Raw genomic sequence first — 17,241 nt, forward strand, 5'->3', positions numbered from 1 at the left:
AAAAAGTTTGGTGAGAATAGTGTTTTGTGTGCTATAATGCACCTGATATGAAATACTGCCTAATTTCTGCCAAAAAAATGAGGCAAAATGCTGCCAGATTTTCTTCGTGGAAGTTTGGTAGCAATTCCAAATGTGTTAACAAAGCTTTGATGAATGCTACAACCATTTCCAAATCAAACCTCAAAGTACAATTCTTTTACAGCCCCGAATGCTGATACTAATAACTTGTTTTTTACTGCCAATGACCAAAAATTAAGAATTTACCAAACAAATGACTATCTCTGGATAGGCACTGTACACATTCTCCGCACGTAACCAGACTTCTAAACCAAGAATCAAGATCTTTTTATCATCCATGTTAGATTAGAAAAAAAGAAGAAGACTTTTTTCTTAGCCTATCGTTGGTATTAAAACAAAATAGAGTCAAGTGACCAATCACACCTTAAATAAAACTCAATGATTGGTGCTAACTTTACTACCTTTGGTAAAAATATATTAAAATTGACTCAATACATCACACATCAAAGGTCTCTTCCTCTTCACAGCACCCAAGTCCATGCCAAATAAAAGATAACCGCCTCTTCTAGAACAACAACCTTCACCGTCCTCTCAACTGAGACTTCCTTAAAATAAAAAATGCATTCCACCATATTCAACCAATCAATGAGCTCATCTGGCTAAATCTTCCTTTTGAACTCAGGAATGTCCTTTAAATCAACATTGCGTGGTTGTTGATTTTTTCAAGGCCGCTCTATGAACTCCCCTTCACCTGGCTAACCCACAGGAGTGTGAAAATGAAAAGGGTTGACACCCTAAAAATTGAGATTTTCATTATCACAATTCTGAGTTTCGTAGCATGCTAGACACTCTGAAAGCTGCTAAACATGTCTCCTTAGATCTTCCATGTTGTTTGCTTGGTCATCAAAATGACAACCCTCCATGAGGACACCACTTGTACTACGGCTGTTGTTCACCATGGTTGCCATTGTGAATTGGACAGATCAGACCCACTGTGGATGTAATGGAAATGTTGGAGTTGCCACCTAGTTTTTGCAATGGTCTAGGAACCATATATATAGCGGCCTCTCAAGGAAGGACCTTTCGTTCTTGGGAAGGTGTTAGGCACCCAAGACCACACAACCCTAACGTTGGCCTTCCATCATTGTGTCTTACATCTTAACCTCGATAAAATCATGTTCAAAACTTGTATTTTAACTCACACACACAATAGCATACATCTAAGCTCACAACATGGCATCATTCATCCTAAAACACATACATATCCATCCATAGAGCAAAAGAAGCCACAACACACATATACAACCCTAGCATTCATCTAATCAAGGCATTAAGGCATTCATCACATTATAAACCCTAATCATACATCTAAGCATGCTCCATCACAAGCTCCATCATTTTATACCAAGGTAGCAACAAAAAAAGGCAACAAAGTAAGCATGGTGAGCAAACATAGATCATCACATGTATTCCAAACTCTTAGACATGAAATCACACATCAAACAAGCATATTCATCTCTATCATCAAAGCAAGACCATATCATAGATGTGTGAGCATTTCCAATGCATGAATTACCTTTTACTTACCTTATAACAACTTAGCACCTATGGCATTATGTGTGAGCATGTGAATACATGTTCATGTCATTGAAATAAAGCAAACAAAAGATAAACCCTAATTCTAACATGTGATAGCAAACAAGCAAACAAACATGTGAACAAAGAAATTGGAAGCATAGAAACATGAAAAAGAAGCTATACAAAACAACATGTGAAAGTAGAAGCAAAACAAACAAAAAACAAGAATTAGGGTTTCTAGGCAGCGGTTTGCACACACAAGAACAAGCCTGCGTGTGCATAATCAAGCCTACATGCGCAGGCAAGATTATGCGTACACAGGTTCTTGCCCAAAAAGCCTATAAATAAAAAAACAGGGAAAAACCTCAAAATGGAAATTCTAACAACCTAACATGCATTTTAAGCATACAAAAACATAAACCTAATCTAGAAAAGCATATTAAAAAATATTATTACAACCAAATAAAACAAACAAAAAGATTTAAAAGCCAAAAATGAAAGAAAGGAAAAAAGAAGAATTTGAACTAGATACCTCACACAAAAGTTTTCCAAGCTTTATTTTTTACCGTTCCCCTCAGTCAAATCTATTCACAAACCAATAAGAAAGTGATTAGCAATATTAAACTAAAAGGATTGGGGCCAAAAAAGGTCCCAATCAAGAAAAATTTACTTAAGGGCGTTTTTTTGAAAAACGCCCTTTTGATTAACTATTTTCTAGTGAATCTTGTATTTTTTTTTTCCGTGTGATTTCAATGTGTTTTAAAAATGTACCATCTTGTTATAGTGGACAAAATGGGATTTGAAGCGGCTCTCAAACAATGTAGGATTCTGAAAACTTGCAAAAAACTTGCATTTTTTATGTTTTTGAAACCCTAGCTGCGTACACAGAAGTGTGCCTGCGTATGCATGCTGAGGGCCACTTTGGTCATTTTTTTTGCAAAAATAATTTTTTGCTCATTTAAAAGGTTATATTTTCCATTTTAACACTCCTAAAGTCAATTTGATATTTGATTGGGCTCTAAAATGGCCTTAGGCCTTAGAATTTGGGCATCATTGAGGAACGAGGACACGAGTTGTAAAGGGGTATAAAATGCGATGTCTACAGATGCCCCTCTTTTGATTCGTGAGCTTCGCTAATAGAATCAAAAGAATAAGAAACAAAACAATTATTTTTGACGTACAACTCGAGCCCAACCCACGCACATGACACACATCACACATACATGGGGTGGGGTGCAACTCTAAAGAGCTGTGTGGGATTCGTATATTCAAAGTCCCACCTTTGTTGCTCTGGAAACGAGCAACAACAGGTTCACTATCCCATAATCTGTTTTGCCACTTGTAAGAAAATGGTTAGTGACTCACTATCTTAGAGTCACTTAAAAATAAAAAGAAAAACAAACAAGGGCACTTTTTTAGCTAACCCATCAAAAAAAAAAAAAAAAGGATACAGTCTCTATAGTATCCATCTGGGGCTCTTGCCTCAAACTTCTCTGGGTGACTCACTCCTCTTGTCTTCTTCACTTCTTTCTTTATCTTTTCTAGTAAGACTTTTACCTCGGGTTGACCTTGGTCTCTTTCTCTATCTCTGTCTCTATCTTTTTCTATCGTGCTTGCATGTTCAATTCCCGGAAGATATGTGAGTCAATTTTAAACAGGTCAATCCAGTCGCGGGTCAAGTTGACATGTATTTTTCAAACAAGCTTTTTTTTTTCAATTAAAAAAACAAATCAATGACATTGACAACCTGTTTAGAGAGAATGAATAAAATCAATTAAGGAAATGAATTTGCACTTAATGCCACTTGTTAATATCCTTTCAATTATAACAGTTTTAAGTATGACAAAAATTATTTATTGTCATAAATTCATGATGGAAAAAGTCTTCAATATTAATAGTTCACTGTCAAAATGCATATAATTACAAGTTTACAACTTCAAAAAGAGATAGATCTTAAAACAAACAAGTTTACGTCACTAAAAATATCATTCCCATAAAAGGAAATAAAAACTAGTCTGAGGTGCAAGACGACAAGAGACAAGAGTAGAGAACCACGTTTTTGGGTTTCACGTTTGTGCCTTTGGCTTGGGAGTACTGCTAGTCTTTTTTTTTTTTTTTTGAGATTGGGAAACTTGAGAAAGGTTGCTTCGTTTGGACTTTGGAGTACAGCTAGTCAACTAGTAATTGAATGAGATTTTTTTTTTAATGTTTGTATTTTGTGTTGTCTTGTTTCATTCTCTTATGTCTGTGAAGCTTTATTCGTTGTGAAGCTCAAATAGTCAAATTGAATGTGAAGCTATTATCTTGTCTTGTCTGTTGTCTATATCTATAATTTATTGACAATTAGTTCTGATGCTTTGTGCTTTATGCACCTAGTATCAGGATGTAGTCTAAATTTTTTTTAACGGGTCGAGTCACAGCTTATCAGAGTTCGGTCGGTTTGACCCACAAAAAATCGGGTCGGGTCACGAGTTAACCCATTTTTGCTTCGGGTCAAAAAAATCTAGTTCGGCATTCGGGCAGGGCCGAACCCAGGATTTCAAGCTGGGGGGGGGGGGGCGGAGATAAGCGAAAAAAAAATTCAAATACACATCCATATAGTATTAATAAACTATCAACCTAGACAAATATCCAAAAATCATTGTTCCTTAATATATTAAGATAAAAAAAAAAGACATGAAACACTATTGTTTCTTAATACAATCATCTATGAAAAGGGAACTCGACGCTCTTTCAAATCTCAAAATCATCTACGATTGAATCCAAACTAAATGTTGAAGCTATATCATTTTCAATTTATAACATCAAAGAGTCCATCAAAAAATCATTTTTCATTTTGTTTTGAAGGTTAGTTTTGACAACTTCCATAGCTAAAAATGCTCGCTTTGTAGTAGTAGTAGAAACTGGAAGAGTAAGCACAAGTCTCACCATTCTATAAACAAGTTTGTAGTGTTTTGAATTAGGGAATTGGGATACGGTTATTTTCTGGAATTGGGGAATGAATATTTCTTGAGATTGGAAGATCAACATTTTCTAGAATTGGGGAATGCATATTTTCTAGAATTGGAACATCCACATTTTCTAGAATTGGAATAGCAACATTAGTTGTTGACAATCCCACGTTGACTTCAGAAGAATTTGAATCTTTTCTTTTGAAAAAATCAAGCATTTTAGTTGATTTTTTCATGATCTACAAATAAAAAAAGAATCATATATATTATCGCACAAATGATTGTTGTTACTAACTAAAGACAAATACTAGAATACAGGTAATGTGCATGATGCATTTAATTATCAATTTAGTATTTCTTACTTCTTTTCAATTTATAAATTAATCTAATTTAACATTATGAGTTAACAATAGGCGCAAGTGAATCACATTTATTTTGTTAAATTTGTGTGACAATTTTCTATATTATATGATTTGTTTTTTCTTTTTGTCTTTGGTCTACCTTTATTTATCTCTTTGCCTTTGTGTTGTCCCACTAACCCAATCCCACTACCGACACTATAAATTTATTTTGCACTACTAACAAAAACTTTTCTTAACTCTACCTTTTTTTTTTTCCCTGTCACTTGTCCCTATTATGACCAACTACCGGTCAACAAAGAACAAAAAAATAGTCAAACAAATATTCTCTAATCCGAGTAATCTCTACAAACTCTACTCTCTCTCTCTCTCTCTCTCTCTTTCTTATTTATAAAATACAAGAAAGAGAGTCACAAACACAGAGTGACAGAGAGTCATAAAGCCAAAAAGCCCCAAAAAAGAAAAAAAACACCATAGGCCACAGCACAGATTCAATTCACAATCATCAACATCAATTCATCACTCATTAGTAAAAACACAAACATTCCATAAGCATAGATTTTTAGATTCTGAGATTCACAAACATTTTACTAGGTTTTGAAGGAAATGATAGATTAAATACATGTGAACTGTTAAGATTGGAGCAACAAAGCTGGGCTGGGCAGATTGAGCAACCGGTGGCAGCGGCAAGATGGGTCTCGTGTGGGCGGTGGCGATAGCTAAGATTCTTGCGTGATGACTGATGATGGCGGCGTCGGCCTGGGTACTGGGTAGACTCTTGTGTCGGCGTCGACGTGATGATGGCGGCGTCTGAGTACTCTCTATCTCTCTATCTCACCTCACTTTTCTAAGTTTCCCTTCTTTCTTTTTTCCTTCGTCTTTCACTTTCTCTGTTAGGTTTTGCCGTTTTAGACTACTGAGTTTTTTTTGTTTTTGATTTACATGGGTCGTGGGCTCTTGCCTCCTGGGATGGCTACCTGGGCTAGGAATTCATGAAGGGGCCTTGAGCTAAAAACTAAGGGGGGCCCAAGCCTATTTTTTTTTTTTGGGCCCAGGGGTGGCCTGGGCCCCCTTAGGCCCCCACCTAGGTTCGTCCCTTGGTTTAGGTCAGGTATTTTTCGGGTCGAGCCGGGTCGGGTCAAGCAGAAAATTCTGACCCGTTTTGCCATGTCTAATGTGCATGAGTAGTCTTGATTTACTTGGGAATGAGAAACTCGCAGAGAAGTAGCAGAAATGGACTCGCTGAGGAGTAGTGTAACTTTTGTAGATATGTGATTCATTGGGGAAGGATCTTCTGCTTCCTTCATGGTATGCTGAGAACTTTGAGGAAGAATCTTCTGCTTACTCACCAGGGATTGTTTAAACATGCTTGGGTCTATCGGGGAAGAATCTTCTGCCTCCTCCATGAGGCTAACGTCCTAGAAATGCTTGATCCACTAGCGAAGAATCTTTTGCTTCCTTACTAAGGATAGTGTTCTTGAGTTTATGTGATCCACTGGAAATGGTTTCAGGATGAATATGCATTATTGGGGGAAGAGTCTTTTGCTTCCTTTATTGCTCATTGGGGAGTTCTTGGTGACTTTGTGCCCAATTAGGGCAATCTTGAGATGTTTTTCTTTTTTTTCCATCAAGTGTGTTCCTACCTCTTTATTTTTTACAACAGTTATCAACGATTTCTTATTCTTCGTTATTCTCTTCATCTCCATCATCTCTTTACATCCTTCATAACTCCTCCTTTTTTCTCTACAAAAACCTCCCTCTTCTCTCTTATTCTCACACCATCTGATTCTCTCATTCTCTCAAAACTCCCTCATTCTCTCATTTTCTCTCTAGACTCTCTTTATCTTCTCTAATGGCACCGAAGGCCAAGAAGAGTTCCTATGTCCTTTCCTCCAATGCAATTCTCCTCACTCGCTAGAGTGGAGCAATGAGATTGATGGAGCCCATTGAACCCATCATTTGTCCCCTGCCATTCCTTATAACCACACCTATACCACAACCCCCCACTTCCTTGAATACAGCCCCATCACTGTTAACCTTGTACCATCCCTGCAGTGGTGGTGCCCATGGTTGTGGAACTACAAGTAAAACTCTCATCGGATTGTGATGATCCTGCTTGAACTCATCTATATAATTAGTCACAAACCTAGTGGGTACTTCCTGACCTCTGCACTGCCCACCATGTACTTTGGTATTTCTATTGTTCCAAAGGCTCCATGCTGTCACTGTAAATGAGACCCAGTCAAGGTTGGAGTGAGATTCCATTACCACCTATACTAGATCTAAGAAGTCCCTCACAGGGTCAGGTAGCCAAGGAAATTTAATTTTTGTTGTGCTCCAAACTGTCTTAACAAATTCACAACCCCATAAGATATGCCCTGATGTTTCACTGAGGCCGCATAAAGCACAGCAATCTTCCAGTCCCACTCCCCTGACTTTTAGGTGATTCTTAGTTGGGAGGATGTTCTTGCAAGCTCGCCATATAAAGTGTTTGACTTCATTTGGACAATTTAACTTCCAAATCATTTTCCAAATTGCTTTCATCTTTGAATTATCAGAGCTGCTAACTGTTTCTATTCAATTACTACCTTCTTTCAGCCACTTTTGCACCACTCTATACGCGCTCTTGACTATGAATTTTCCATTTGAGGTCCAAGCCCACATGAATGAGTCTTCAGGTAATTTGTTGCTTATTGGGATGCCCAACACCACATCTGCTTCCTGGGGGAGAAAGATACTTCTCACCTTAGCCCCATCCCAAATTTTCTTATCAAAATCAGTGAGCTCTGCCACCAGTTCTTCCTTAGCCTGGGGAGTACAAGGGCTTATTACACTGAAGGAGTTAGGTCTTGGAATCCACATGTCTTCCCATATATGCACCCTCTGCCTGTTACCAACATTCCACAGAGAGCCCATCACAATTATTTCCTTCATTGCCAAAATACTACGCCACACATAGGAGGGTCGTTTACCCAACTTAGCCTGTAAGAAAGGAACCTTCACAAAATATTTCGCTTTGTAGACCCTATGAACCAAAGATCTTGGGTTTTCCAATATTCTCCATCCTTGCTTTACGAGGAGTGCGAAATTAAAGGCCTTAAGGTCCTTAAAGCCCATCCCCCCCCCCCTCAATCTTTGGTGTACATAGCTTCTCCCAAGAAACCCAAGCTAATTTCCTTTCCTTTCCCTTCTGACCCCATTAAAAATTACCCATCATGGAATTTAGGTCCTTACACAGCGAATCCGAGAATTTAAACACACTCATTGTGTAGGTGGGTGTGGCTTGAGCTACGGCTTTGATAAGGATCTCCCTACCTGCATTTGATAGGAGTTTGCCTTTCCAACCCGCAATCTTCCTCCCCACTTGGTCTTTTATTCTATTGAGTGCTTTCTTTTTACCCCTTCCAACTAGCGGGGGTAACCCCAGGTACTTTTCATGATGTTGGATAATTTCAGCCCCAAACTTTCTACTTAATCTGATCCTGTATATCCCTCCTCGTGTTCTTGCAGAAAAATAAGGAGGTTTTCTCTTTATTGATTTTCTAACCTGAGTCCCTTTCATAACCCTCCAACACCTCGATCACTCTATCACATTCTGAGACCGAAGCCCTGCAGAATATAATGCTGTCATCAGCAAATAGCAAATGGGAGATTCTCGATGCCCTTCTGCAGACAACCACCCCTTTAATATGCCCTTTTCTTTCCTCCTTTCTTAACTGTAGCATGAGGAGCTTGCTGCCAGTGAACTAATTGACCCTCCACATCTCCCCTAGACGATCTACACTTACGGCCTTAGTGGCTTTGCTCAGGAGCGAGTTGTGCCCCATAATCCCAATGTTATGGGCTATACCCTTTTCCTCTAAACACCCAGGCTGTGAGTTCTTCTTTCCCTTTGTTTTTTTTTCTTCTTCTTGCTTTCTCTCTCTTTTTCTTCTTTTTTCAGTCACTAACCCTTCTTTCTTCGAACTGTAGCCCACCATCCAAGAGCGTGAGGAGTTGGTATGGTTGGCTAGGAATCTCAAGTTGGAGGTGACTAACTATTCAAGGAGCTTGTATGGTCCTAAAGGGGTGGCCTTTTGTAAAATTTTAAAGTACTCGCAAGTGTACGAACTGTATCGAAGTATTGTTTGACAAGAACGAGGTCAAACCCATTGGGACTTGATTGAACGTAAGAAAATTAATCAAACCTTAATCAAATTAATCCTAATATAGTTTAATAAAAATTGGATGTTTTGAAATTATATACTAAGCAAATAGTTAAACTAAGCAAAAATATAATATAAAGCAGTAAAGAGATGTAAACAATCCAGAGAAAGGAACTAAGGTTTTGGAATAGGTTTTGGAATTTGCCTTGTTCATTCATATCAGCATATATTTACGATCATTAATTTTTCTCAACCACTACATGATAATCTAGAAATCAATCTTGCTACCATAGAAAATTTTATCATTAAAACTTCTATTTAAAGATCAAAAGCATGTTCTTCTTTGCTTTTTTTAAGTATAAAATCAAATTATCAATTGTATTCGTAGCTAAACAAATCACAAGAGATATTCAATTTTAAAATTAAGATATAATAAACCAAGCATTCAATTAAGTAAGACAAATCCTAAATCATGACAAAAACATGATTGAACTCATATCTAGAATCCCATCTTAGTCAATTGAAATGAAGTAAGAACAACTTAAATCATTAAAGAATAAATATTGTGGGAAAAATCAAATCAGATAAATATTACTGATAATGCTTAACAATGTTTCATCCTTAACCTTAATTATAAATTTAGCTGCTCATAGCAATTGAAAGAAAACACAAAAATAACATACTAAGCATTAAACTAGACACATTATTAAAACTAACTATCATGGAAGAAAACCAAAGAGGTAGCCGCGCTCTCTATGTTCAGCCCGCAACCGTCCTCTAAATTTTGCTCTAAAGAGCCTTTAAATAGGTTAAGGAATCCTATTACAAGTTAAACTCTCATTTGAAGAAAATCTCATATTTTAGGCTTCACTTAACTGACGATTTTGGCCTATTTAACGTTAGAATTCAGAGTTTTGGTAAACTATAAAGTTGTAGCCCTTTAAGTTAACTCTCTAGCCCAACTAGCCCTTTAAGTTAACTCTCTAGCCCAACTTGAAACATTGCGATTGGACCTCTAAGCCAAAAGTTATGTTAACAATACTAACTAATGCCCAAGCTGAAATCCTAATCCGAATTGGACTTGGATTCAGTGCAAATGTTTTTTGATTCCTTATTCTAATTGGACTTAAATTTAATTGGGTTGGCTTTCTTTAATTTCATTATGGCCCTTGTAAAAGTAAAGTCCACTAGCTTTCTTCTTTGCACAAATCAACTTATTTAATTCCATTTTCCTAGAAAAACAAATTTACGCAATAAAATTCAATTAAGCACAAAATTGATTATTCAGCATTATTGCAAAACCAAATATAAAATGCATGAATTAACTTAAAATAAGTATGATAGTGCTTTCTAATAATGATATAAATATGCAAAATTAAGCAATTATTAATGTACATGACATCCTACTCGAGCGGTGGCGGTGATGGTGATAATGATGGTGGTGGTGATGAGGAGAATTCAGAGGTGACTCCTAGCTACCAACCAAGTAAAAGGCAACACCATTGATTACCTATAGTAAAGACACATACAACACACATATTTCTTTCTTTTTATTGTTTTTTATTTCCTTTAGCATATATTTAAATTCAGTTTGAGGCAAAGGATTGTACTTAAGAACATCTTTTTACATTTATGCTTTTAATTGGGACTAGTACTTAATTTACAAGATATATGGTTAATTGTATATTTCTATACAACATTGCTTCTTTGATGCTTGAAATATGCCTTGAATGATTCTTTAGGTCGTAGGAACCCTATGGATTCCTTGGAGTGGAAAAACCATGCTTAAAACATGGAAGAATGGGCTTCTGCCAAGCTTTGTATGTACGTGGGGATAGGCCTGTGTATGTAGCTTTAACTTCGTGCATGCAAGGTTGACCTTGCATAAGTGGGCCATAAATCAGAGGAAACCCTAACCGCCTTAATTAAGTATAAAAGCAGTCATTTAAACCGAAAACCCTCACCAACATATTTTCAACTCAAAGAGCACCTTTCTAAGGTCCTCCAATGGTAGAAAACTCTCCTCTTGATGTCTTGGCTTGGATTAGGAGGCTTGGTCCTGATTTCAAGGATTCCATCACCCCCTATGGTCTTTCTTGTGTCTTTCCATACCATCAAATAAGGGTGGATGAGCCTTTTCTTCGTGTAGCTGCCAATTATTGGGTCTCTACTCGGCATGTTTTCCATTTCAATGAAGTACAACTATGCTTCACAGTCGAAGAATTTGGTGCCATTATGGGTGAACTAGAGATTAACAATCTCATCTTCCCTACAATGGGTAGGGATCTCCCCTCCTTGCTACAAGTCATGTTGGGCGTCCTACTTGCTATGGAAAATAGGTGGTGCATCTTTGGCAAACTCAACCTTAGTTTGGTTTTTGCATACTTTTCCAACTTGGCCATTCTCGTAGATGAGAGGCCACGTTCAAACTTTCTTCATGCCTTTTGCTTATGTGCTCTTACAGGGTACTTCTTAGTCCAAATGTCATATTGTGTGGACCTCCAGATGTGTATGGTGGTTTATGAGCTAGAGAGAGGTAATCTAGTGGGCTTGATCTAGGCAGAGACCCTCAATGGCTTGGATGCCTTTTATAGGAAAGAAGCAAGCTTCTTTGCAGGAAGTCCTCTTCTTCTTCAGGTATAATCCTTAACTTTTGCCTAGGTTCTCAACCTAGCAGGATTCCTTTAATTTTTCATAGATTGCCTTTCGTTTTTTAACCCATCAAAGCACCTTATATCGTCTTTCATCATTATTTGTATTTTTTTTCACTCATGCTCTCTCTTCTTTTTTCTTTTCTCTCTTCTTCTTCTTCTTCTTCTTCTTCTTCTTCTTCTTCTTCTTTCTTTTCTTTCCGCAGATATGGCTACAAGAGAGGCTTTGATTACTTCTTCCTCCTACCATACCCTTCAGCATATACCTCCCTAGGCATTTCAGAGACCTTCAGCTTCATCAAGATGACATGAGCTTTGAGGTGTATATGGAGCTTATGGGTCGTGGAGTGGTGGCACATCTCAAGTATGTTTCATAGTTGCTACAAGGACTACCGTGTGCCTTTAGTTGGACTTCGTTGCTTCTCATACTACTCCACTTGTTGTATCTCAAGGCAATTTGGAAAACGTCAAGGAGCTTCAAATGATGAAGGTGCCTTCCACACCAAGGTGTTTACCAACAGGATCTTGGGTAGGCTTTGTAAGGCTTGACCACGTTATAGGGTGACTAGAGGTATTGCTCCTCCCCGATACATCTATCTCACTACGAGGTACAAGCAATGGTTGGAAGATAACATGAAGTGGATTTTGAGGGATGAGAAAGCTTACATGAAGACTTGCAAGAAAGCAAGGAGGGCTGAGTAACCACCTTGATATGCTCCATATTTTACTTTTCTGCACTTTCTGATTCTCTTTTTTTTTTTTTTTTTTTGAATTTGATAAAGGATTGGAATGTTCCAAATCCCATATGAAAACAATCTTGTTATCTTTTAATTTGAGCAATAAGGAATCGCTTTTTATTATCATTGCTTATTGTCATCTCATTCTTTTATTTTTTCTTTTTCTTTTCTTTTTTCTTTGCCATGTAATTTTTGCCCATAACGTCTCTTCAGGAATTTTCGCCATGCCCATGGTATTTTCCCCTAACTTTTTCCTAGACCACCCTTTCGGGTTTTCAATCTAGCGGGGTTCTTTTGCCTTAATTTTTTCCTAGGCCACCTTTCGGGTTTTCAACCTAGCAGGCTTTTTTTCTTTAAATGTTGTATTTTCGGAGTCTGTCCATGTTAATTAAGTGAAGCATCTCTTCCCATTCCAAATCTGTGATCCTTGTAGCACCTCCAGACATGATCTTCTTAATGATAAAAGGCCCAAACCACCTTGGCTTCATCTTTCCTCTTGGATAAAAATTCTCATCTCTAAGCACCTTCAGGACCAAGTCCCTTTCTTTAAGTTTTCTCAGTTTCACTTTCTTGTTGAATGCTCTAGCAATCCTTTGTTGGTACCCTTGTGCATGATATTGTGCTCTAGTCCTCTTCTCATCTATCAAAGCCAATTGCTCATATCTCGCCTTAGCCTGATCCTCTTCTAGGACCTTGGTTTCCACCAATACCCTCAAAGATTGTATCTCTACCTTAATAGGAAGCACTACCTCACTACCATAAACCAAAGAGTAGGGTGCTACCCCAGTTGATGCACAAATAGAAATTTTATAACCCCATAAGGTAAACGGAAGCTTCTCGGCCCATTCTTTGTATGTAATTACCATCTTGGCTAGGATGTTCTTCACATTCTTATTTGTTGCTTCTATAGCCCTATTAGCTTGTGGTTGATATGGTGAAAACTTATGAGGCTCAATGTTGTATTCTTCCATGACTCTCCGAACTTCACCCTCAAAGTGGGAACCGTTATCTGAGATGATCTCTTGGGGCACCACAAACTGACATATGATGTTGTTTTCTAAGAATCGAGCCACATGCTTTGCCTTTAATATAGAGTAGGAGGCTGATTTTATCCACTTGGTGAAATAGTCAATTGCCACTAGAATGTGTTCATGCCCATTTGAAGCCTTAGGAGCTATCCTTTTGATCACATCTATGCCCTAAATCGAGAATAGCCATGGAGAAGTCATGCTATACAACTCACTAGGTGGTACATGGTTCAAGTTGGCGTGTGTTTGACAATCATGGTAACTCTTCACATAGTTCACACCATCGATCTCCATCGTATTCCAATAGTATCCTATCCTCAGGATTTTCTTCGCTAACATTATCCAATCCATATGAAGGCCACAAATCCCTTGATGAAATTCTTCCATTACCTTCTCAGCTTCTTCCTTCTTCAAGCAACGAAGGTGTATACCATCGTAGGACTTTTTATAGAGTTTTCCTCCACATAGAATGTATTGTATTGCCATCATCCTAATGGAACGATGTTCTCTCTTGTCGGCACCATCCAAATATGCCCTTAGTTCCAAGAACTTCATGATGTCATAGTGCCACAGAACTTCCTCTTCCTTTATGGTCATTACTGATGCTTTGGTCTTCCCTTTGTGCACTTCCTTATAACTTTGCTCAATCTCCAAGAGTCGTGTCCATACTCCCTCAGGTATTCCAACTATGGAGGCTAAGGTAGCTAAGGCATTTGGAAATTGACTTTGAGCTTTAGGGATGATTGTGTACTCAATTTTGTCAAAGGTCTTGGTTAAGTCCTCCAAGTATTGTTGATAAGGTTTCAAGTGTTGCTCCTTTACCTTCCACAACATTTGTGCTTGAGCTATAACCAAAGTTGAATATCCATAGACTTCAACCTCCTTTACCCTCAATTCTCAAAGAGCTTCCATTCCAGCAATACAAGCCTCATATTCAGCCATGTTATTAGTTGCTTCAAAGTTCAACTTGATTGCCAAAGGTATGTGAGATCCCTCAAGAGTGATCAAGAGTATTCCTATCCCATTCCTATATTGGTTTACGGCTCCGTCAAAGTACATCTTCCATGTCCCTAACTCAACATCCAAAATGTCCTCGTCCAGAAAGTCTTTTTTACCATCTGCTCCCTCTATAGGATTCTTGGCATAAAAATATGACACGACGCTCCCTTTGATAGTTTTTCTAGCCACATACTTCAAATCGAATTCAGCCAATAAGATCAACCATCTTGACAATCTTCTACTCAAAGCAAGCTTCTCAAAGAGATACTTCAATGGGTCCATTCTTGCCACCACCCATATTTGGAAAGGTAAGATGATATGTCTTAACTTTTGCACGACCCAAACAAATGCGAAGCATGAATTTTCTATGGGAGTGTATCTAGTCTCATAATTATGGAACCTCTTGCTCAAGTAGTATATGGCCCTCTCATTCTTTTCATCGTCTTCTTATGCAAGCATACTTCCAACTGCATCCCCTATGATGGAGAGGTATAGGAGTAAGGGTTTTCCATGTTGTGGAGGCACTAGGATAAATGGGTGGAGGAGATATTCTTTGATAAGCTCAAAGGCCTTTTGGCACTCATCATTCCATGTATGTGGTTCATTCTTGCCTAGGAGTTTGAAGATGGGCTCACAAGTGGAGTTAAGCTTGGCAATGAATTAACTAATGTATTGTAATCTACCTAAGAAACCCTTTATCTCTTTCTCACTTTTGGGTGGAGGCATCTCCAATATGACTTTGATCTTGGATGGGTCAACTTCTATCTCTCTATCACTTACTAGGAAGCCTAGCAATTTTCCAGCGGTTACTCCGAAGGTACACTTTTAAGGGTTCAATCTTAGCTTGTACTCTTTAATCCTCTCAAAGAACTTCCTCAAGTTTATTGTGTGACTTTCTCTATACTTGGATTTCACTATCATATCATCACTTCATTATGCATCATATCATGTAACAAGGTTGTAGCCATCCTTTTGTAGGTTACTCCAGCAATCTTGAGGCCAGACAGCATCACCGTGTAACAATAGATTCCCCATTTGGTAGTGAAAGTGGTTTTGGTCATATCTTTGGGAGCCATCTTGATTTGGTTGTACCCCAAGATGAAAGACATCAAGGCACTTCGTGCTTTGTTATCCACCAAGACATCAATGTGAGGGAGAGGAAAGTCATCCTTAGGGCATGCCTTATTCAAGTCCTTAAAATCCACACACATCCTCACCTTCCCATCCTTCTTAGGTACGGGCACAACATTGGCTATCCATTCGGCTTGGTGTACGGGTTTGATGAACCCTACCTTTAATTTCTTAGTGACTTCCTCCTTGATTTTTAATTGCCATTCGGTCTTCATTCTTCTCAACTTTGTTTTGACGAGTACCTTATGATCATGAGTATCAATGTGATATTGAGCTATCTCGGGGTCAATTCTAGCATATTTTCATAGGACGATGTAAACACCTCTTGAAATTTTTTGAGGAGTTCTTGAAGATCTTTCATTTCTTTTTCATTTAGAGTTGAGCCAATTTTAATTAAGCGTAGATTCTCATTATTGCCCAAATTAATAGTTTCAAGAATTTGTTCCATAGGTTCAATTTTCTTTTCTAATTGTTTATTAATTTCATTTTTTAATTCATTTGAATTGTTTAAGTGCAGAATTTCAATGTTATGGGACACATCAAAGTAAACCAAATCAAAATTCACCAAATCAAAATTCATCATATTGAAAATATTGAAAAGTACATTGGGACTTGCATTACAAAACTTTTTCCCCATGTTTTCAAAAAAAAACCCAACCCAAGTCCAATTATTAATGGGCCCCATAGCAGCCGTTATGAATTTGGAAGGATTACTTGGCTCCTCATTGGTGATGGCAAACACGTCCCCTTATCTTCATCGTGGCCTTCATTGCTTCAGCATCCATGTACTTCACCCAATCAACCTCTTCTTGTATCTCTTTGATCACCACGGTAGGCTTCTCCTTAAAGGTGAGTTTCTCAAATTGCTTGTTCCTTTCATATTCCGCTTTATTCTTTTCGTCCCATTCTTCCACTTCCTCCTCATCATCATAGATTTCCACATGTGAAGACTTCTTGAGCTTAGATTCCTCCAACCTAGTAAGATGCCCTCCCATTTTCTTAATGGCCTCTCCATGTTCATCCAAAGCCTTAAGGATCTTTTGTGCCATTGCGTCTTCTGTGGAGGAAGTCATTTTTTCTTGGGGGGGTCTCTTCCTCTTCTTGGTTTGTGTCCTCAATCTTGATCAAGTGCTTTCCTTTCTCTCAAATCCAAATGGGAGTGGGGACGTGTTTTCTTGACTTTGATGGTGCAATGATGCCTGAAAAGAAGCCCCATTTTCATTAAGTTCATGTCCCAATTAAAGATTTTCAACTTTTTAGATGTCCTTAGAAAAAATTTTAAGTTCATTTTAATGAAGGCCCAATTACAATATCACTCCCTTCCCTCTCATGGATTTTTGCCTCTTGTTTCATTGGGCTTTGGTCCATTTACAATAAAACTCTCTTCTTACTCTCATGAGCTTTCTTTAGAATGCACTTAGACATTTTCAATCATTTGTCTCAAACATGGGCTTAAAATATATTCATCACCTTTGGGCTTTCCATCTTTATTCATTTTTCTTTTTTTCTTTTTTTTGTTTGGAAATAGCCATTTAGCTAGAATATATTGTAGCCTTCCTCTCAAAGTCCATGAAGTTCTCATCATTTTGGGCCTAGGCATATAACAAGGAGGCCTAAGATTAGGGAAGTTCATGTTGGCTTTGT

General features: G+C 37.9%; 2 protein-coding genes across 2 annotated transcripts; both read right to left on the reverse strand.

Annotated features, from left to right (window-relative positions):
* Positions 1 to 6,820: 6,820 nt before the first annotated feature.
* Positions 6,821 to 7,840, reverse strand: LOC142634988 (uncharacterized). The gene is made up of 2 exons (XM_075809213.1): positions 7,495 to 7,840; positions 6,821 to 7,131 (listed from the first exon to the last, which is right to left on the reverse strand). Exons 1-2 carry the CDS (start codon positions 7,838 to 7,840, stop codon positions 6,821 to 6,823), a joined length of 657 nt encoding a protein of 218 aa, XP_075665328.1.
* A 4,952-nt stretch (positions 7,841 to 12,792) lies between these two features.
* Positions 12,793 to 14,301, reverse strand: LOC142634989 (uncharacterized). The gene is made up of 2 exons (XM_075809214.1): positions 13,858 to 14,301; positions 12,793 to 13,638 (listed from the first exon to the last, which is right to left on the reverse strand). The coding sequence occupies exons 1-2, from the start codon at positions 14,299 to 14,301 to the stop codon at positions 12,793 to 12,795; spliced, it is 1,290 nt and encodes a 429-aa protein (XP_075665329.1).
* Between the last annotated feature and the right edge of the window lie 2,940 nt (positions 14,302 to 17,241).

This window comes from Castanea sativa, chromosome 5 (genome assembly GCF_040712315.1).
Source record: "Castanea sativa cultivar Marrone di Chiusa Pesio chromosome 5, ASM4071231v1".
Taxonomy (NCBI): Eukaryota; Viridiplantae; Streptophyta; class Magnoliopsida; order Fagales; family Fagaceae; genus Castanea; species Castanea sativa.